The 23840-nt window shown below is 38.3% G+C and overlaps 1 protein-coding gene across 1 annotated transcript in view; it reads left to right on the top strand.

The window, feature by feature from the left end:
- The window catches only part of LOC127236585 (collagen alpha-1(XIX) chain-like), a 107905-nt gene that overhangs the window by 56703 nt on the left and 27362 nt on the right, over positions 1-23840 (top strand). Inside the window, exons 8-11 of the mRNA XM_051204295.1 lie at positions 2451-2576; positions 4257-4319; positions 16323-16367; positions 19106-19150. Of these exons, the coding sequence (XP_051060252.1) occupies positions 2451-2576; positions 4257-4319; positions 16323-16367; positions 19106-19150 (279 nt within the window). The remainder of the gene's footprint in view (positions 1-2450; positions 2577-4256; positions 4320-16322; positions 16368-19105; positions 19151-23840) is intronic.

Below are 23840 nucleotides of genomic sequence, written 5' to 3'. Positions count from 1 at the left end.
ATATAAGTCCAAGATTTAAAGTTCTGTTGCTTTGGATCTTGAATTTCCCCAAATATCTACGCTTGCTAGGAAGTTAATCAATAATTTTTAATTCAAAAACTCATATAACTTCTCCCAAGCAGTTTGAGTAGTAGAGTGAAATCTAGCCAAATAACTCCAAGTCTTTCAAATATTATGTCTTGCTTATATAACTCGGCCATACAAATCACATCTCAAATCCAGTTTATGGATCTCATTCCAAGAGAAGTGAGACTCTGCCAAATATCTTTCTATAAATACCCAAAAAGATAACTTGAATGCCAATCTACAGACTTGAAATACCAAGGCTGCCTGAGCCTATACCTTTAATCATGAAGATTTTATTATTCCAAAAGTTTCTTAAGTCATTATGATTGTGTTATATTAGGGTTCATAAAGTAGCCATTTTTCCATTTAAAAGTAATATAGTGATGTTTCAATACCTGTAAATGTAATATTCTTGGCCAATATTCATTGCCTTATGTTAGTACATTACTATAGAAATGGTTTATATATGAATAGGTGAAGAATTGGATAAAGCAATGGTAATTAAAGTCAGACATGACTTCACATTGTCAGCAGTTCTTGTTAATTTTACATTGCTAACCTTAAAATTTAATAAATAATGAGTAATGTTTATAAGGATTATTTGGAAATTAGCTTTATAGTTGAAAATAATTTAGGAATTCATACTAAGTATGTAAAAACAACCAAGCACTCTATTTTTCATGTTGATAATTATTTGTGGTGATGGCATCACCATCCACTCTGTAGTTAAAAGTAATTAGAAGTCTGACACATCTCATGAGCACTTAAATCAAAGAATCATACAAAAGCCATTTAAACACAGCTTATGAACTTCTGATACCAGATGTCTTCTTTGCTTTTTATTTTTTAAAAATGTCTTGATGGGGGCTAGAGAAACAGCTCAGTTGTCAAGAGTGCTCAATGTACAGCCATGTGACCTGAGTTCAGAAGCCACCACTCGAACAAATGCCACATGACTGACAACGTAAGGGAAAAAAATTACTCAGGGAGTAATAAATCATCTGGGAAGAATAAACTGCCAGAGTAGCATTCCTGTTTCATCTGAATATAATTTTTAGGATTTTGGATTTGAAATTTTGTTAGCATACCCAATGATCACCAAATCTAGAGGCAATGAACATGAAAACATTAGTGCAAAATACAGGCATCTAGTCCCACTGTATCTGGTGCTGTTTGTTAAAGTTTTCATTGCTATCAAAAGCATTAGAGTTTTCCCTATCAAAAAAAATAATTTGTGAATTCTTACTTTAGAAAATAAATACAAGAAGTAAATGAATATAAGGTACAGGAATGAAAATAGGTATCTATCATGTTCTCACACCACAGAAGAAAACCACCAAGAATCTTTTCTATTCATAACCTGAAATGGTTTTTCCACTCATGTGTAATTTGTAGCATACGGAGCAACTGGTGAGTTCTCCCACTTGTTTACCCTTCACTGAAGCTGCAAATAAAGAGTTAAAGAGTTAATCATAGGATCCATGGGCTATTGGGTGTCAATAAGAGTCATTCTCTTTTGACTCGCCTTGTGAATTAATTTTTCCTCTATATTATGAAATTTTCATTTTGGCTAGGTATGTAATGTGATATAGGTGCATGCGTGCTTGTGTGTATACTTGGGTGTGTGTGAGAGAATGTGTGTATGTGTCTGTGTAGACATATGCATATCGGCTATGGATACAGTCACAGGAGAGCAGAAAAGAGCATCAGAGGCTAGAATAACAGCTGGGCATAAGTCCCTAGATGTAATTGCTGTCTCTCCTGCCTCTTGAACTAAATTGTTGTTGTTGGTGGTGAGAATTCTGTCAATTTATCACCAAATTTTACTTTGTGTTGTTCAGCACATTCTAAACTCCCCAGATTCAGTGTCTCTACTTTATATTGTTTTTAAAGGACAATGGAGAAGAATAGTGTATACTTAGATTAAATAGTTATTATCTTAGAGTGTTTGAAATCGTTTCCACCTTTACTTACAGTTATAACAAGCTTTTTGTAGTGCCTATATTTTATCAATTAAATGTATATGATTTAAACTTTTGTTTGCCAGATACTATTTACATCTTGCTTATGTAAAATCTCTTATGTAATTATTTTAAATATATAATATTATTATACTTGTCATAAGGTCACCCTCATGTAATTAAAAATTTTCACTGAAACAATCTGTTTGCATGTATGTGTGTGTGTGTGTGTGCGTGTGTGCTTTGTTAGTCTGGTTTATATATGCTGGAGGTTTAGTGATAAAGTGTGATAATTCTTCATACGTGGATGACAAGGCTTGGTTAAGAAGAAAGAAGTATGGCTGGCAAGCAACTATCTCCTGTTTGATAGGAGCTAGTATCAAGAACTGACATCATTTTCTAAATTTTCTTTGGGCATTATAGTGTTCCGAACAAGACGACTTTGGAAGTACCACTCCATCATGGGTGACCTCTCACACTGGTAAAACATCTTCACATCTGTCGGGAAGCCAGGAGCTTAAAGACCTGTGCCAGTGCATTCCGAACAAGGTATGTTCCCCTTCATATGTACATATCTACAGAAGGTGCTTTTTCCTCAGTGCTGAGGAAGTCAAATCTCACAAACACCCACCCACCAAAGCGGGTCAGAAAAAGGAAGATTTCTTGGATTTTTGTTTTCTTTCTTTTCTTTCTTTCTCTCTTTCTTTCTTTTTTTTTTTTTTTTTTGAGATATTATTATCATCACGTTTTTCACATCCTGACCACGATTTCCCTTCCCTCCTCTCCTTCCAGTTCTTCAGGCTCCTCCCCCACCTCCCCTCTGCCGGGGGCCCTATCCATCCCTTTTCAGTTTCTCTTCAGAAAAGGGCCCGCCTCCCAGAGATGTCAATCAAACATGGCATATGAAATTGCAGGAGGACTGGGCGCCTCCCCTCATATTAAGGCTAGACAAAGCAAACCTGGAGAGAGGGATAGGGTTCCCAAAGCCAGCAAAAGAGGCAGAGACAGCCCCTGCTCCAACTGTTAGGAGTCCCAAGAAGACCAAGCTATACAACTGTAGTGTAGATGGAGAGGGCCTAGGTCAGGGTTGTTGGTTCAGTCTCTGTGAGCCTCTTGAGCCCAGGTTAGTTGATTCTGGGAGTGTTTTGGTGGTGTACTTGACCCCTCTGGCTCAAACAATCTCCCCCACCCCACCTCTTCCTCAGGGTTCCCTAGCTCTGCCTAATGTTTGGCTGTGGGTCTCTTTTGCTCTCCTTCTAATGTATGAAAGTTATAATTAACAGAAAAAGTTGAATAGAAAAACTGTATGGCAGGGACGTATGAAGCATATATAAACGCTAGGAACAGGCTGCAGTTTCAGGAGACTGTGTACACAGTACATGCTAGGAACAGGCTGCAGTTTCAGGAGACTGTGTACACAGTACATGCTAGGAACAGGCTGCAGTTTCAGGAGACTGTGTACACAGTACATGCTAGGAACAGGCTGCAGTTTCAGGAGACTGTGTACACAGTACATGCTAGGAACAGGCTGCAGTTTCAGGAGACTGTGTACACAGTACATGCTAGGAACAGGCTGCAGTTTCAGGAGACTGTGTACACAGTACATGCTAGGAACAGACTGCAGTTTCAGGAGACTGTACACAGTACATGCTAGGAACAGGCTGCAGTTTCAGGAGACTGTGTACACAGTACATGCTAGGAACAGACTGCAGTTTCAGGAGACTGTGTACACAGTACATGCTAGGAACAGGCTGCAGTTTGGGAATTTGGTGCTGGAGAAAAAGTGCCCGATCTTTAACAAAGACACAGAAAACACTCTGTATAACACTTCACCTTTCCTGTCTGATGACTATATTTGTGAAGCATCTGCTCATTTCAAAGCACCTTCCCCTTTTCTATTAATTAATTCTCTCTGTGAGGCATATTCAATTAATTTGCTTCATCTAAAACTTTGTTTCTTTGATCAGTGATGCTGGGCCCATGGACCTCCATGAAAATCCTTTTTAGGGCCATAGAAGTCATAAGGTCTGTTTTAAAAATGGGCAGGTAAATAAGTGACAGGTAGGTTGGTATGTAGGTAGACAATATAGAGATGATAGATGGATAGATAGGTAGGAAGGTATGTAGATAGATAGATAGATATGATAGATAGGCAGGCAGGCAGGCATATTTGGCTTTAGAGCAATGGAACAGAATGATTTTGACACAACATTAATTTTCTTTCCTCAGGAGGAAGCAGGATCACCAGGAACTCCAGGTTACATTGGACATAAAGGGGACAAAGGAGAACCGGTAATGTGAACACAATGAATGCTCTTGGAACAAAGGGATTTGTTCAAAAGTGACTTAAATGATTTTTCCACCTCATACTTCCCATAAACACATTTCTAAAAGGCTTTCAAAAGATCAACTGAGATGAAGATATCTGTAAACTAGAGTCCTGTCAGCATTTGAGTCTGCTTCTGAGATTAAAAAATTCTGAGAAATCTAGAACAGCGAGTCTTTGTACCTCTGCGTTCTGAACAACGTTGTTAAGCAGAGGTATGTCCCAGGTGCTTGCTAGCCTTCCCCATTACTCTTTTCTCCAGATACCTAAGAAACATAGCCCCCTAGCCCACTGATGGGTCCCCACTGAGCAGATACCTAGCCCCCTAGTCCACTGATGGGTCCCCACTGAGCAGATACACAGCCCCCTAGTCCGCTGATGGGTCCCCACTGAGCAGATACACAGCCCCCTAGTCCGCTGATGGGTCCCCACTAAGCAGATACATAGCCCTAGTCTGCTGATGGGTCCCCATTGAGCAGATTCCAATGGCCACCTAGTCTGCTGATGGGTCCACATTGAGCAGATACATAGCCCCCTAGTCCGCTGATGGGTCCCCACTAAGCAGATACATAGCCCTAGTCCGCTGATGGGTCCCCATTGAGCAGATTCCAATGGCTAACTTTTACTAAGCATCCATGGGAAGCCTAGTGCTGCATGTTTAGGAGAAATAAAGAATAGGATAAAGTGCTCCCTGGTTTGTCACTCCTAGAAGGAGATAGAGAATATCCTTGTCACATGTTATAGGAGAGTTTCAGGAGTCCTAAGAAAACAACCCAGAGAGACTGGAAAGCACTGAACAGAGGAGACCCTGACCGCTCTTGACCTCTCCTCATGCAATCGATTGTATGCGTCAAGACCATGCGTCAAGACCTGTCTTCCCTTTGACAAGCTTAAACTTAGCTGTAATGTTTTCTGGTCTCTTGAATATATCTTTTAAATAATTATATAAATTAATCTGTACTATGGTCAGGAGACTGTGCTTTTCTGTCAAAGGGGAAAAGAGACCAATTCCTCACTTGGGAATCCATGACTCAAAATTCTTTACATAATCTACTTGGGCTTTTGGGAAGGAGATTAATGCCTGACAGGGCCTCGAAACTTCTATTGAATAAGTCATTTGTGTCTCAGAGGAATGTCTGTCCATCATACCTTGCATGGGGCAGTCTAGCATGCAGTAGATGCTGGAGAAGAGGTTTTTGAAATGAAATGGGCCGTTTTGATTATTCCAGTTATAAATCTTGGACTCCTTTGCTTTTGCTATCGCTATAGTATCGTTATAGGAAAGTTCAGATAATTAAGCACATTATATAACATCTACTTAAACCACACTGAGTGTTCAAACATTACAGTCACCATGGGCAAACACTGAGACTGATGCTTTCCAATGCTCTCATATTTGACCCCCATACAATCATGTTGGGCATCAGTATTGCCGTTTTACAGATGGGAAAACTGAGAGTTAGTGAGGCTGAATTATTGCCCAAACAGCATAGGCTGAGGCTGAGGACTGAGGCGAGGTCTGGCGAGTCCATTATCCTTCTCTTGACCGGTCTCCATTTTGAAAACAGCTTTCTTTGTAGTGTGTGCTGTCACTGGGGCATTCTCTACTGTGTACTGTTTTATCCTGATAAACGTGTAAGGAGTGCCAGCCTAGTATTTATACCCTCATCTTACAGCTGGGAGGGGGGATGCATAGGTAAATGGTGTACAGAAAAGAAAAGGTGTACCACGCAAAAAGGACTCAGCGGAGAAAGGTCCAGAGACCAGTCATAACTCTTCTCTGCCCAACAGTGTGAGCTTGGCCAAGCGCCCATGCTCTTGATGTTCCATTTTTCTAACTAGAAGGCAAGTGTTCTGAAACTGTGAAAAGCTGTCCATCAAATACCTCCCCAGGTATCTCAAGCAGTTTTCTTTTGCATCCAAGCTACTTCAGTTGCTCCCAAGAATCTCATAGGTTACAGACTCATCCAGCTTCCGGTGGAGCGGAACACAGTATCAGCCACGGTTGCTTTCTCTGCAGCCAGCTTAATGCAGCAAAGAGACCCTACTTGGTGGCTAGCATCGCCCTGGTATCGATAGAAACACTCCATCTTTGACCACGCTCTCCTCCCAGGGTCTGTGTCAATGGTGGTGCCAGCTCTGCTTCTAAATTCACTTACTCAGCTGTGAAAGAGATTTAACACTTACGAGTGGAAAAGAACTACCACCCGGAGGGTGTTATCTCACTTCTGTAATCCAAGGTTTATCATTTATTTTAAATAATTCTAAGGAGCATGCACAAAATAAAAATGACAAGAGAGTCACTGCTATTTTATTTTGATGTATAGTTGACATATATTACAAATATTTGACCCTAATGAAAAAATATCAGTCTTTTGAATTTCAAAAAATTTAAACAATACTATAGTTAAATATTTCAGATCAAATACTCCTATCGGTTTGTAATGAAAATACTTTATTTGATTTTAGGTGTTCAGGCTGTGAGTTTAACTTTGGTGACTGAGCCATCTCTTGAATCTTGAGTTTTATAAATAAATTTCTGTAGAAAATGATTAGCTCACATATCTTATGTGATTAAACGATTAGAATCGTGTATCTTCCCAGCTATGTTTCCCCCGTTTTCATCAGTTAACATATGGTGTCTTCCATATCACCTAGACAGCATTGCTAAGCTTCTCTTAGTTAATGCCTCTCAAGTATAATTTGAATTTTTTTCCTTAAAACTAGACGTTCTTAAAAGTACTGTCAATAACAAAGTAAAAAAGATGACTTGTTGAAACATCTTGCAGCAAGTGTGTAGGCAACATGCCACAGTGCATACAGCCCTAGCAAATTATTTTCATAGGGAATCGTTTTTATATTTAGGCCAGAAACTGATTTATGATTATGGAATGAGGCATATTATAATATTAAGCAGAATTTGTATTCCAGGTTCAATTTATATTTCCACCCAACATGATATTATAATAAATTAAATTATTCACATGCAAATTCTATTATAAAATAGACCTGCACTTTGAAGTTTGGTGAAATGACAGCAGTTATTTTAAGTGAAGACCCTTTACAAAGAGGTACTCAAACAAGGTAGCTTTGTCCCCCTGTGGAGACAGAAGCAAGTTACTACATTGTGTAGCCACTGTTTTGCCAAGTCCATTTGGAGAATGGACTAACTTGGACTTTAAGGATGAAAAATTATAGTATTTAATTATATTCTTTTACAAAGTTACCTTATCAGCCAGTGCAGACATTGAGTAGGTGTTCCTTACCTTATACACACAGCCTTTCTGTCAAATACCACAAAGCAGTGCATCATATCTACAATTCTGCTTAAGTTTAGTAAACTAACTACCGTTGGTTCATAAACAAATACCTGGTTACTTTTGGTAAACTTATATAAATACGTAAGTGAGTAGGAGGAATAGATTAGTTTCCAGAAGAAATTAATGCGTTGGGTGCCTAGAATCACAAGAATACACATACCCACATACATGCACGTACCTCTCCCCCCACCCCACACACACATACACACAGACACAACTCTGTCCTTCCTGTCTGAAGTGGGGAAACAGGGTGAGCGGAACAGTGGGTGAGCAAATCCACCCCTGGACCACACTTGCTTTCACTGCAGGGTTTATACAAAAACCTGTGTTACTTCCTACTCCTCTAACGTGCCAGTGCAATGTTCATTGTTTGGGGGAGATGTAGATACTTTTTAAAAATACTATTATTTTCCAATAATGTCCAATTGAGCCTAAATGATGCTACAGGAGTATTTGCTTTCTAAATTATTAACTTCTTCCTAAAGAAAAAAAACTTTCTTTTCTTTTCTTTTTTTTTTTTTTTTTTTTTTTTTTTTTTTTTTTTGAGACAGGGCCTCACCTTGTAGCCTTGACTGCTTGACTCGCTAAGCAGACCAGGCTGGCCTCAAACTCAGAGATCCTTAGGCCTTTGTCTGCTGAGTGCCAGGGTTAAAGGTGTGTATCACCATGCAAGCAGGAGGAAAGAGTTACTAAATTAGTTTTGCTCCTTCTAGGGTACGTAGAGAGTGAATACTAGGCGTCAGTCATGTACTTGACAACTAAGCAAGCAGAGTTACACTTCCTAGAGTGGGGGGCTAGTACAAACATCTTTCTCCTTTATCAAATGGAAATTTTACCTGGACCCACTTTTGATTTGTCTTAGTGACAAAGTTAGAAGTTCTTGAAAGAGAGCTTGACGACTGACGTAAACGGTTGGTAACTAGAGGGTGCATTTTAATCATACAGCTGATGATGCTCTTACTCCCAGCCCTGACTTAAAAATGAGACCAATTAGAACTCACTTGAGGAAATCTAAAATTTATTGAGCAGTAATGTTAAGATAAAGCTCAAGTATCTTCTGTGTCTTTGGCTTCTTTTACAAAAAACACATGATGTTGCCAAACCAGTGAACTCATTTGAAATAATTACACATAGAGTTACAAACTTTTACCATGTTGATAAAAACATTGACTTAGGCAAAAATTTTATGTGCTAAACACTGCCAGGAGCCTCTTTTACAGAAACTCATTCGACTCTAACAGACTTCTTAGTTCAGACTTATTATGAGTTTTTGGTTTTAGAGCATAACTCGCAAGGAGTGGAGTTAGGAGATGAAGCTCTGCCCACATGAACCTTCCTGTTCCATATCATCTGGATGTTGCCAAAGACCCAGATTTCCTCTCACACCCAGTTTGAATTAGATCCCAAATCCATTTGCCTTGCAGCTTAGGGAGAGGATTGTGAAGTTTGCTCCTTAAATTCTGCTCCAGGGAGTGCTTGTCCATTTTTAAGTCTATAAACATCTATAACATTAGATCTTCTAGCTCCAACACTTGGGAAGGTTGTATCCACTTCCTAAGAGTTACTGATAATCATCTCATTAACCAAATGAGAGAATTTTATAGTTTTATCTCCAGAAGGAAGAATTATATAAATATGATGGTTTCATTTTGCTCATTTTCCAAATTTGAAACTAGATTTGAAATATTTTCAAAGTGTCCAAAATTGACTCTAAAATTCTATAGTCTGCCTTCCATGGCCAGTAGCCCACTCATGGCTGCTCTCTGGATCGTCCTGAACACACAGACATAGAGAAGTCTACCTTTATACCCTTTACCAAATATGCCTCTCACACACATGCATGCACACACAGGCACATGTATGTATACATGCAGAGTACTAACTACCAAAAACATTAAACTTAGTACCACGACTTTATTAAAATAAATAATATGTAACGGCTAAATGTCATATGCAGTCAAATGCTCTATCACTGAGCGATACTCCCCCCAAAATGTCATATATTAAGATACTGAAGACTTACATCTAATAACATAATGGGCCAGTTGCTAATTTGCCTGTCAGAATAAGCAGCCTCAATATATGGGACTTTGGATGGTTTATCTTTTCTCCATAGACTCTGGAATGAGCACAAACAAGGCTGATCTACTGTTCATTGTCTTTGCATTCCCTTCTGCTGAGGAGCAAAATGATGGTGATGCTTGAATCTTGATTTTCCCTTACAAGGCATTGTGAGAATACTGCAGCTCCAGGAAATGAAGGCAGATGCTGTTTCAGTTTATGTACGTGCAGACGAGCCCTGTAGCGGCTGTGAATCCTAATGAGCTCTGCTCTAGCTTGGTCCAGATGTGGCGTTAATGCCTCAGAGACTAAGAAACTTATAGGCGTTTAATGAAAATAATTTTTGTTTAAGCCATTTGGCTTCCTCTCTGCATTTCTGGTTTTACCTAATTTTTCCATGGACAATCAGAATTAAGCTTATTTCCACAGTTTCTCCCTAAGTTAAGGAAAAAAAATTAATACATATTTGCACGTAACAGAAACCAAAGTCACTAAATAAGAACATAACTTTATCCAATGGGGAAAAAAAACTTTTTTAGATTGTAGTATAATTATATTTCTCCCTTCCGGTTTCTCCCTCCAAATGCTCTCACATACTCCTCCTTGCTCTCTGTAAATACATATATATATATATCCTGGCAGTTTGTGTAATGTTACTTGCATTCAGGTTTTCAGCGCTGGGCATTTGATATTGGATAACCTGATGGAAGACTATTTATACTGCTCTCAGCATCCCTTAGTTGCTTGTGGTTCTTTGTGTAGGGATGAAGCCTCATGGGATTTCCCTTATCCAGTTTGCCTTATCTATTGGTCATCATCCTTGTCCAGCTCATGTTGAACAATAGGATATCTTTTAAAGGCTGATAAAACAAATGTGAACTTTGTGCCAACAAAAAATGCCATTTTTTAAAACATATATATCAAGTATTACCAATCAAACATGTGCTGTTTGTAAGAAAAACAAATTTCAGTGTGGTTATGTTTCATCTTTCCATTAAAAATAATACTAGTTTTTAGGGTTATCAACTAGTTATATAATCAACTTGTATTTTACAAAAAATAATCAACTGTGTATTTAAATATCTGTGTATTTAAAAATACATTTAATAATGAGCTTATCAAATCCATAGCATCAGAATTCGTCTAATAACCAATGTTTATAGAAAATGACCACAAAATCATAGTTTCATTACTCTGATTTCTAGTTTCACTGGCCAAAGTCTCAAAGCTAAAATTATTGGTGAAAAACTCTGGCTTCAGTGTGTAGTGGCTTGCCATTGCCTTATCAGGAGATGTATATTGATGCTATATATCACTGAAATGAACAGAAATGTAAGAAGGGCAGAGGTAACAGAGGAATAGGAAAGAGAAACCTGCTCACTCTGCAGCTGACTTTATTCCTTAATGGTTTCTTATTCCCTTCTAATGCCTTCCACTCACATCCCAAGTAGAGCAGTTGGCGGAGACCGCAACAGATGGACGACAAGCTCAACACATGCAGAGTATCTGGCACCCAAGCACTTGACTTTTATTTACCAAACAGTTAGCCAGATTTCAGGAACCCAGTCTGCTAGTATCCCTTTTTTTTGGGTTTAACACATACTTGGTATCTAGTATATAAATACTAAAAGATTACCTGGCAAAGGATCACACATTGATTCTTCACATAGCTTAGTGGCTAATTATATTAGTCTTGGTGGAGGTTACTAATATACCCAACAGTGGATTTAAAGACATAACTGCTGTTGTTTAAGACAATTATGAGTTTAGACAGTACAGTTTTCTTGACGTGCTTCCCTCTGAAACATCTTTCAGCCAGCCAAGCCAGGACCAATTGCACCAGTATATGACAGGAGGTAAAACTGCCAGGTAAATTTGAAAATTGAAGATGATTGATATTTTGATCTTTTATCATCATCATCACCACAGATTACCACATTCAAAGTTCATGCAGATTTTTTGTTTGTTTGTTTGTTTCAATGAAATCTTTTGGTCCAGTAAGCAAAATTAGAAGCTCCTCCATTCTCCTCACATAGTAATTTGTTTTCATCACCAGTATTTATGCATATGTAGCCCTGGGAGCTCCTGGAATAGAAGGAATCATTGTCCATCTCATCTCTGTGATGCCTATACTTGGACCAACAGAGGACACCCATGCTGATAGAGTCTTCATAGGTGCTAGCTGAATTATGCAGAACTCAAGGAAACTTAACTCCAAAGTACAGGAGGGAAATAAAAGACAGCTGTTTGACAATTATGTAGCAGCCTCTTGTCTGTGAATCTGTAACAGTGACAGTGGCCACACCTCTTTGGGCGTGGCTTTAGGTGCAGGGGCTGGGGCTGGGGGGTGGGGGATTGAACCAGGAAGAGCAAAAGAGTGAGGTGTGGTCTCTTGCTCTCTAGCACTCTCTTCATCAGCACAACTATGTTGAGGGATGGATGGGAAAGGTGCATTTGTAAGAACTCCCAAGGCTTTATGCAGAAGCAAACTTCAGGGAAGTAGGGGGGAAGGGGACTCTCTACCTAACACAGCTTAGAGGTCTGCTTCCTAGAATGAAATATGATAGGGACAGTGTGTACAGCTCCAGAGTTTGCTTCTGGTTTCCTAGTCACCTGCCCTTCCTGCTCTCTTAAGCATAGCCAGTCTTCATTATCTGGCTTTCTTTTCCACCCAGTCTCAAATTGAAAAAAAAATCTCCTTGGTTTTTTATTATCGCTAGGAAATTTTCATCCTCCAAAGGCTCCATGATCATTTACTGCAAGGCTAAACGTAAGTTAACTGCTGGCTTTAGCACAACTAAGCTCTAGTAGAGGTAACTGATACGGAGTCACACTATAAATTACTCATCACGAGGAGGAATACTCTGGACAGGAAATGGTATGCAGCGGCTGGTATCTCCCTGTCTTCAACGAGGAGCTGGCTGACAGCACTGTGCTCTATATCTGTCTTCTTTAACTTGGTGGACTATTCGATGCAGGTGTCACTTACCACACATCAGATCTTTCAGTAAATGACACAGATTAAATGTCTTCATTCTCCTACCATGGTTTTGCAGTTTCAATTTTATTGAGACTGTCTTTGACCTATATTTGACAATATAATAAGCCCAAATCTTTATTTCTGAAAGATCTACTTTAAAAAAATCATATCAATTTCATAGGACCCCAGATTTATATAAGGTCCTACAAAAGTCGCTGTGTCCCTAACTTCACTAGGGAGATAATTTCTAAATTGTTTAGCGCTTTTTTTTTTTTTTAAGCTCAATATAGCTTACATTTGACTAATTTGAAAAAGACTTGGAAATATATTTTTTTTCCTTTGAAAGGAAGTATTAGCAGTGTTTATACTTGGTTACAAAGTCAATATATGCAAATACATTTTTAGAAGTAAATTATATTAATAGAACACTTTAGCATCCCAAACAGCATTGTGTGTGTGTGTGTGTGTGTGTGTGTGTGTGTGTGTGTGTGTGTGTAGGGTATAGCCTTGTTTTCTGTTCTGTGTGGGACCATTTCTAACATAACATGCTGAGTTTTGAAAGCCACATTTTAAGACAAGTATTGACTGGCCAGTGTATACCCAGACAGTATTGTCATACTATTAAGACTCCATACTATCACTAGTGCTTTATTGAATGGAAGCTTGATAGTTACCCAACTGAATGTCACGTATAAGATCTAGAAGGGTTTTTTTCCCTCCCATAATTTAGGATAACAGAAATAAGACGAGTGGGTTAAACTTTAGGTTCAGAAAGCTTTAACTCAGTAAGTATACATGTGTCTTTTTTGTTTGTGCTCCGTAACAGGAATCAGACAGAAAAAGTTAACTGGAAGCTTATAATGATGTTTGGTGACTATCAGTACAGTTTATGTATTACTTAGTCTGGGGAGAGTGTGTTTTCATGTGTGAGCAGTACACACAAGAGGTCATAGGGCAACTTTTGGAAGTCACTTTTCTCCTCCTACCAAGTGTGTTCCAGGAATTAAAAGGCTTTTGATAGAAAGAAAATCCTCAGAAAAGAGGTTAGAATAGTATGATTTCTTTGAAACTATTGATCATCTTTTTCCAACAATGAACTAAAATCTTTATTGAAAGATCAAAGAGAAGCATCTATGCCTCCTTTAGGATGATACTGGGAGAAAAAGGTAGAAGGAACTCAGGAACACACACACACACACATACACACACACACACACACACACACACACACACGTAAAGCAGACATGTGTCCTTCCAATAGTGTTAGGCAAGTACTGATTTTTAAGTAAAATCGAGTTTACCTTGACTGCCTGTACTTCTCTGGGCTTTGCTCCTGTGTTTCAGAATAAATACTAAGAGGATTTCTGCTATTGGCATAAGTGTTTTAAATAAAGTTTTATAGAATCAGCACTTGCCATCAGGACTTGAATTATGTCCTTTTAAGTTTGTGTGGTGATTCATATATTCCCCCCGACTTTTGAGATGCCATGGGGACCAGTATGCTCACACTCCTCTGATAGACTAATGACATTTAGAAATGGTTTTAAATCTCTGGGTCGGGAAAGATGAGAGCTCAATTAACACTTACCATAGGGGACACCTTATCACAGAACATCAACTAAAGACACACCCGTACCAGCACTCTGGGCACGTGATATATAAAAGTTGGCTGCTAGCCAAGAAGACAGGACGAACTGTCACCACGCCCTTTTCTCCATAATGGGCTGTTTGCCGGGTAAATCCCGTATCATTGTGCTTTAGCGGATTATATGCTGTATCTTGTTATCCTGAGTAATTTGCAATATGATACAAAATGCTATATTGGATCAACCTAGGAAAATAATCTGCTTCTTAGGGACAAGTGGACATACTTCAGTGATGAGAAATAGAAGCTCCATTTCCATTGCATGTTCCTCGGGGTCAGATACTTAATGCGATTTCCTTAGCTCCTTATCCGATGTTACTGCAGCTTTCTGCTAGTCTTGCCTGGTGGCTCGGGTGAAGAACTGTGGTAGAAATGCTTAGTACACTGATAATAGACTATTTTTGATGCTTCCACGTGTAATTACATGTCACAGCTAAGTTTTACCCTTAGGACGACAACAGCAGCTACACTATAGAATACTTTGATAATTCAGTCTAAACAAAGGAAAACCTTAGCTCTTAAAATATTGCGTGCATCTATATGGTAGTACACTTCTGACTGAAAAAAAAAATGAAAGAAGAAAAAAAAACAGTAAAACTTTTCAAAAATGTATTAGCAATAAAATTAAGATCTCAATCTTTAGGTAGAGTACCTCATTTTTATTTTAAAATCTGAAGATATGGTGTTGGTCTTCTCAATATATTTAACTACCTTCAAATAATTCTGAGAAATGAAACCTGCATATTTTGGTAGTGCTTAAAAACTGTTATTAAGTGAATTTTATGACTATTTCACAGAAATAGAGCAGATCACAGCATTGTTAGCTTATTTTGAGCTCCCCGAGTCTGGACAGTTGGGAGCCATGGTAAATTCCTAGACTGAAGTAAATGCCGGAGGGTTTACTGAGAATGCCTACAACCCCCTCCCCCCTCATGGAGTATCTCCTTCTAACTGGTGTGCTCTTCACAGAGCAAACTTGTCAACATAATGGCCAAGAATTCCAGTAACGGAACCTGATAGGCATCTGCTGAAAATATTCATGCCCATGACAGGAAAGGGAGCTGTTCCATGTAAAATTGCCTTTGGTATGACTTTAGAACTGACTCCACAGCAATCAACAGATATAGATAAGGAAATAAGCATGTCCATAATCTGATAAGAGTATGTATATGTGTGTATGTGATATCTCATACTAGGGAAGAAGACACTTATAAAACAAAACTAAACTGGTTGCTAGGACATTGGCTACAGCTGAAGGGCAATAGTTTTAAGCCCAGTCATTGTGTGCCCATCTAAATAAAATGATTATGAGACTAGCAACTCTCTGATAAGTATTCAGGAAACAATGCCTACCCCACAGAAAGCATTTGTTAATTTACCCAGCGGTTTTAAAGCAAAGAAAAAGAAAAACAGGGATGGGGAAAGGAAGGGAGGGAGGGAGGGAGGGAGGAAGGGAGGGAGGAAGGAAGGAAGAAAGAAAGAAAGGAAGAAAGAAAAAGAGAGATTACTAACTAGCATGTGGAATATGCACACTCATTAGACACATTAGGTGATACTACAAATTGGATAATCCTGAGACTGTGAGATTAGTACTTAACATCTCAGAGCCCTGATCTCTTTACCTTAAAATTTAAGGAGATTTTCCTGGAGTTGTGACATAACAGAAAGTTGGAAGAACCTACATGTGATAGATATCCAGAAAAAAAATGTTAGCTTTCCTCATAACCCTGAAGCTTTCCCAACACTTAGGAGGTAGAGTCAGAGAGATCTCTCTGAGTTCAAGGCTATCCTGGTCTACAGAGTATGTTCCAGGACAGCCAGGGCTAAGGAGAAACCCTGTCTCAAAACAAACAACAGCAACAACAGAAAACACAACCAACAACAACAACAAAATGTGTGTGAGAAGGGGTCTTTCTCAGTATCATTTGTGGCTAATACGATTTATTTTGGTTACTCTTTTTAGGGTGAAAATGGCTTACATGGTATTCCAGGCTTACTTGGTCAAAAGGTAATGGGTTTTTATAAATGTTTCCTACAAACTAAGCTAATAAACCATTCTTTCCAAGGAGGACTCATAGAAGCATTTACTTGTCAGAGACCTCTCAAGGAAAGATTTGTTTCAGGGTGTTAACAGCATGCCTTCCTGAAGAATCAATAGTGATGCCTTCTAAATGCCACAAAAGTGTTAAGGCTACACCGCTTCACCGGCAACTTTTTTTTTTTTTCTTAAATCAATCAGAGTGAACAATGGAGCAGTGTTTTCTGCCGTTAGTTTCTATTTGCATGTGTTGTGCTTCTCAGATTGGGTTAAGCAAAATGTTCACAGTGACATGTATTATCTAACAGTGCAAGGATCATACATAACTAAGCTCTTCAAACATACCTTTCTGCTTTTGCCTGGCAATGCTACTCAGGAGGCTGAAGCAGGAATATTGCAGAGTGCCAGCCTACAAAGTGAGTGAGTTCAAGGCTAGCTTTGACAGCTTAGTGAAATCCTGTATCAAAATGAAACAAACAAACAAAAAAAAAGCCTGCTCAGTGCCGAGTATTTACTTAGCCTGTATGAGGCTATGGATCAAATCCTCTATAAATAATAAAATACCCTCCAGAATGGTACATTCATACTCATGATGAAGGAGAAGTTTTTCACCGTCCATGGTACATTTTTCTGTGCCTGGCATTGTTCTCTTCACCAATATGAACTTCTTCTGGATCCTTTACTATCTTTCCAAGGACCGCTTTTTCTCTCTGGGAACAAACTCAACGGTATGTGCCAAGCATCACTGGATGCCCAGAAACAAATATACTCCAGACTCCTGGAGGAAAGAGGAGTCACTTCAGGTGGGGCCAGCTGTCAAGATACAGCCCAGACAATCCCTCCACAGGGGAGAGCATTATTGGTGCAATTTTAAGATGTCCCCCAAAGCCAAACCTGTCATTTCTATACTGTGGCAAAGCATCACAGGTCTTAATAACAAAATGTCTGAACTTGCTATGCATCTAGGTGTTGTTTTCCCAAAGCTGGAAATGTCCCTTGAAAAAATATGCTTTCATTTGTAGCTACAGCTTTAAAACCGTTTCTTTACCTAACCGCATAGAGATAATAAGATTGGACTAGGAGCCATGAAACCACATGCTTCCGAGTCCCTTCACAGCAGTTCTAGACAAAGCCCACCGGTACAGCATGTGCTACATCTGTGAGCTGAGTCTCAAGCCAAGGGGTATGCAGATTTATCTGCTGGGAAATAGTTTTGGACTTTCCAGCAGCTGTTTGTGGTGGCTGCATCATGCCGGCTTCGTGGCCAGTGCGCTAGAGGCGTTTAGCAGCTTCAGTGTCAGCTTGAATTACCAGATGGAGTTAGATTCTATATCTGAGGCAAAGACTATTAAAAGAAAGGTAGGCCCGTGCATTAGTGGTAAAAAAAAAATTACCAATAACTAATCTATTGTTTGCCAATAGGGTTTTTAGAATAATGGGAGCAGAAAATTACAATTTAATCATGTTTCTACACGTTACATGTATTTGTTTGACTGTACACATATGCTAATAAACTCATAAATTATATCTAGATGAGAGCTCATCTAGATATAATCTGTATAATACATGTGGATTTTAATTATGCCATGTGCCACTTTGTGGAGGAAGTACCGAAAACTTGAGATCACAAACTTCTCATCTCTAGCTAGGTCTGATGGCATGTGTTTGTCTGGTATCTCAGGTGTTTGTGACCTACACAGGGAAACTGAAGGACAGCCTGGCCCACGTAAAACCTTAAAAAAAAAAAAAAAAAAAAACCTTAAATAGAAAAGCAAAACAAAGAAACACAAATATGGGTCTCTTAAGATTAGGTGGGGGGTGGGCTGGAGGAAAGGCAATGGAGGCATGGGAGGAGGGGTCAGAGGGATAACTGGGGTTGGAATGCAGAATGAAACTTAGATGAATAAGTGAATTATATAGAAAAAGAAGATACTGGCTGGCTGCCTTGTGCCTTTACCCCCCGGTGAGTGGACGGCAGATAAAACCCATCTCTAACATTCACCTCCCAGCTATGCAACTGGAGGTCCCTGACATACAGGAGGCTCTCAGTGAGCGTTTACTAAATGTTTGATGGTAACATCATCCATCTATTTATAACAAATTAAATCAGAAATTAAAGTTATGAAATTGGAAAGGGTTCAACTGAGGCAAAGAAACGCTTGCAGTTTGTAGGTTTTGAGAATGTCTAAACGGCACAGAGAATGTGTGACTGAGTCACATGAACAGAACAGGAGAGGAACCTGGGGCTGCAGGCCCGGGGACTGGGGTTAGGCTCAGGACTCGCAGGTTCAATTCTAAGCCCACTCATCGTGAACCTCTCATTAGTCACTCATGTGGAAGGTAGGTTTCAAAGAAGCCTGTGTCTTCTGGGGTTAATGAGATGCTAGTAACAACAAGAATGGCAAACACAGGCTATGTTGCTTCATTGAATTCTCAAAGAAAATCTAGATGGTACCATTCTCAGATGTTCCTGGCTTTATGGGGAGGAAATTTTTCTAGAAGGTAGGGAGGTACCTAAAAAGCTTCTCCTTGAGTACTTTGTACTTTTTCAGACTTTGTGTTGTTAATGTTGGCTTAGAGATTCATATCGCAGGGAATTACTAAAGTCGCTGGTCCTTTTTATTCTTAGAAACATCGCTATTATTTTGAAAATTCCATGAACTGTAAGAAGTATTCTTATCACTTTACACCATGCTCCTCTTTTACAGGGAGAACAAGGACTTGAAGGCATCAAAGGGGAAACTGGTGAAAAGGTAATCCTTTCTATATGTTTGTAAGGGTGATTTAATACTCCTGATACAGTTTAATGCGACATTTAGTTTTTGTGTGTTCTGTACAACATACACAATAATTTGTTGTGACACTAAAAACATTTGCATCAGAGTGGCTTTTATATATTGGTGATTGACAGAAATTGTTCTAAAGTTACTTAGTGGTCAGGCATTTTTAGTTAAATGTATTCCATTTATATATAAAAGAGGCAAAGATTTATTGGACATTGTATTTTTATGTTACGGTGTGATTGGTCCACAGTGACTATGTCTCTGACTAAAAGTATTGTTAGCATGGACACTGGTTTATTAGTGGAATTTTACCTGGGGTGAAATTAAAAAAAATTAAAAAGGAAGGAAAAAAAAGAGCTAACTGTTACAGAAAAGAGAGCACACACTAAAATCGGAATTATTCCAAAATGTGTAATGTTGGGGTGGTATAAACATATGGGCGATATACAAGAAACTCACTCACAAGCCTTTTAAATGCCTTGGGTCACCTTACAGTAGACATTTTTATCAGTGTTACAAGGTTACCAAGAAGATTATAGAGAAATCTTCAGACCAGAAGCATTTTTTTTTTAAAGGCACTTAGTCACAAGTGAGAACCTTAATAAGAAGTTACCCCATTCATCCCTGAGTTCCTGCTGGCAGAGCAGGAGCTCCTCCACCCGGTGGATGTAGCCCATGGGTACACTGAGGGTCAAAGGAGAGTGGATACTAGTAGACTATGTGCCTTGGAAAACCAAGGACATCCTTGTAACCTAAGTGTCATCATATCATCCTCTCACAAAATTGAACTTGCATTTTATACCTTTAAGTGGTGTTTTATGCTAAGACATAATTATTAGTCATCTTGTAGTCTTTGAAAAACATGTAAGCAATCTTTCCTGTACAATCCTACAGCTTCAGCAGGTGGAAAGGGTAGTCTCAAATCAGCCAGCATGGTTTGTGTCTAGCATTCTTGGCAGTGATCAGTTATTTGCCTCTCCTAGAAGTATTTATAGAGACAATGAGTATCTTCTATAATTACAGGACAAATTACACATGTTGTAAGCTACATGATAATTACTTTCCCTCAGTGAAGTGTATGTGTGTGTGTGTGTGTGAGAGAGAGAGAGAGAGAGAGAGAGAGAGAGAGAGAGAGAGAAATTGAGCAATTGAGGAAAAAATACATTAAAATTATAACCATTTTCAATGGTCTTTTAGAAATCCCTTGAATGGTTTTGCTTTAGTTATTGTCAGACTATATCTTTAAGTATTATTTTTATGTACTTTTTGGTTAATTGGTAGGATTTTATCTATAGAAATCAGTGAAACTAAGCAAAGCATAATATGCTTTCTATAATTTAGTCACCAATATCCTTAAAACTTGTTTTTTCACCCTCTGAACATAGTTGATATTTCATGGTAATAAACAGTTTCTCGCAGAATGAATATGAACAAAATACATTATGTACATGTGCCACAATGCCATAATGGAATCCATTATTGTGTATAATTAATATATGCTATTCAAACATTTAAAAAGAACACACATTCAGTATATTTTGCTCCTAAGATTTTCCTTCTGCTTCCTTATGTTTATTGAGTGTTGCATTCAAGCATCCCCTTCTACCGTAAGGTGGAAACAATTATAGAGACTACTTTAAATATGTTGAAAGAGAAAAGACAGTTGTTTTCATGAGGATCACATTCCTGATGGTTTATAGTCAGATTTAATATTCACCTAGTTACCTTTATGCCTAGAAGATTCTGCTTTGATTACTACTTATTAGACATTAAATGATCCTTTTTGGTATTGCAAGCTGAATAAAACACATAAATTATGTCTGTGTCTGATCTATAAAACATGTTGTTTTTCATAGGATGAGTAAGGTCTTGTGGTTGACTTTGGCTATGCGATAAAGAAAAGTCTGTCACAGCCCTTCAGTTTGGTGTGACAAGAGCACAGGATTCTTGGATTGCTTCCAATGCATTTTTTTTAACAAAATCAACCAACTATATTTGAATATCAATTCCCTGTGGAAGAATAAGTATATAATTACTTTAAAAACTCATTTCTTCTTAAATTCTCATAGTTTCTCCTTTTATCATGTTTAAAATTTGATGATTTTGAGTGACACAATGCACTGATTGTAGACTAAATAATTCAGGAAATTATGAGAAATTTCATATCTACCAAGAACACATGGTTATGGTAAAAAAATAATAATATTGGTTCTGAAGAATAGCATGTTGTGTGTTGACTTCCAGGTGTTCCGTTTACAGGCAATGGAATCCAAGTTCAGAAATCTATTTTTTTCATAGCTAGAAAATAAGACTTCAGCCTAATTCACTTACTAGAATGACCAAGAGGCTCCACAAAAGTCCAATTACAGACACACTATTCTTAGTCCAAAGAACTTTTGAGTTATGAAGTACGGGTCTGTTTATCTGTTGATATCCGTAAGGGATTTGTTTGAAGACTTGTCCTATACACATCCCCATGAGAATTTTAATTGACTTTGAATTATTTTATAATACCTAATACATTGAAAATGCTATTTATATAGCTGTTATACCCTAGGGACAGATGACAAGAAAAACAGACTGTTCAGTACAGACACGCATTAAACACTTTGTCTATTATTGGTAAGTTTCATATATACAACATATTTTTAATATCCACCCTACTACGTCATAAAAACATTTCCTTCTCAACTTCATCCCTCTCCCTTCCTTCCTTCCTCCCTCCCTTCTTTTTCTTCTTAGAGCTCTACCAAGGCTAATTAGTGCTTCTTGTGTGCACTTTGGTGTGGAGCCATCCACTGGAGAATAGGGTACCTAATGACTACATCCCTGCCCCCCCAAAATAATCATTCTCTCCCCCAGTGGCCACCAACAGCCAATAATAGTTCCTCAGTTACAGCTGGGGTCTCATTAGCCTTTTCCTCATCCATGCGGTGACTCTTGTTTTGGCACATGGGAATGACCCATTTTCACTACGTTGTTTATTGATGTTTTCTCCCACTCTAGGTTAAGCTAATAACAATAAAGGAGCTAAAGAACTAACAAATGCACATGGCTTACACTCTCTTAAAACCACCCCTGGAACAGTATACTTTGTAAATTGCTAGAGATATGATTTTTATTGTCTTGCTGTTACCAAAATCCTCTTTACATGCTGAAATTTCACATGATATATGTTTGTAAGTCAGAAAATTATGTTTAGCCAACTATTCCTCGGGTTATATTAGTGTTTTATGTATCTTTTACTGAAGAGCTTCTGCTGGAAAAATATTCCACTGAGCCCTATTTCCATTTGCCTTTTTAAGTACATACCATTTAATTCTATAAAATGCATAAAATTCAAATAAGTAAAATTACAAAAATGTGTTTTATAACCTAGAATTATTTACCTATGTGTATATGTATACATATTCTTTATACTTTAATACTAGAAAACTGTATGGTGTCATTTGTAATTAAGACATCTATCCAAACATTTGTGTTCATTAATCAAATATCTACATCAGGCAATTTTCTGGTGATATAATGCAAGTTTTTAGTTGCCTGCATAAAATATAATGTGTGTGTGTGTGTGTGTGTGTGTGTTCCTCCTGTTGATTTTATTAATGTTGAGTTACATGCAGGGGTTATTCTCTGGTGGTTGCTTTTGTTGTTTCAATAGGAGAGATGGCCATGCTCATTATTAAATGTCTCCACCCATGTATTTGGCTTAGTCATTCATGTTAGGTTTTAGTTATGTGAAAAGGCAGTATTGAATAATCCATTCTTCCTATTCTATAGATTTGTATTTGTACAGTTAGAATGTAGCAGCACCAGCAGACAGTATCTCCCTCATGTAATAATGATATGCAAATGCTGAGCTAATAAGTGGGTTAGAGCAGGACAGTGGTAACATAGGCACTCAGGAAGTGAAGGCAGGGGAATCTCTGAGTTCAAGGCCACCCTGGTCTACAAAGTGAATTCCAGGCCAGCCAAGCCTGTTACACAGAGGAAACCCTGTCTCGAAAACAACAACAACAAAAGTAATGGGGTAGGCAATGTACTTGGTAGAATTTTGTTCATTTATTTCTGACAGATTATGACATACATTTATCTTATAGCCAAACCTAAGAGATTAAACGATATTTTATAACAGTACTGCAAATAAATTTCACCCGAGAATAAATAACTGGAACATTGACTTTTAGAAATATATATATATTATGATTATACTCAATCAGACAATCAGTAGTAACTACTTGCCCCCAGAAACAATGATTATGACACCAAAAATTCCAGCATCTAGTACACAGAAAAATGTGTCCACTTTAGTCGATGGTTTATGTGACTGATGGAAAGGGATCCATGATCTGGCCACTTGAAATTGAATGAGAAAATGGCCAAAGAAAGAATTTATTCAGTGCTCGTAAACTTTTCTTCTGGACATTCTAGGGTAGCGTTTTAGGTCAGTAAAACAAGTTTCTTTACCAGATGGAGAAGTTCACACTAGCTGAGACATGTTATATACCCTTGCCAGTGTAAGCCCATGGTAAAGGTGACTCATTAATGGACCAAAATCAATCACATTTATGTCAGAGAAGATGAACATATGCTTCTGGCCTGTCCAGTCTAGGAGACTAGATTGACAGCTTCTTGTGGTGCTAATGGTGTGCTGTCCTGG

Source organism: Phodopus roborovskii, unplaced genomic scaffold, assembly GCF_943737965.1.
Source record: "Phodopus roborovskii unplaced genomic scaffold, PHOROB, whole genome shotgun sequence".
Taxonomy (NCBI): domain Eukaryota; kingdom Metazoa; phylum Chordata; class Mammalia; order Rodentia; family Cricetidae; genus Phodopus; species Phodopus roborovskii.
The sequence above is the reverse complement of the archived record's forward strand: the minus strand, read 5'-3'. Positions and strand labels throughout refer to the sequence as shown.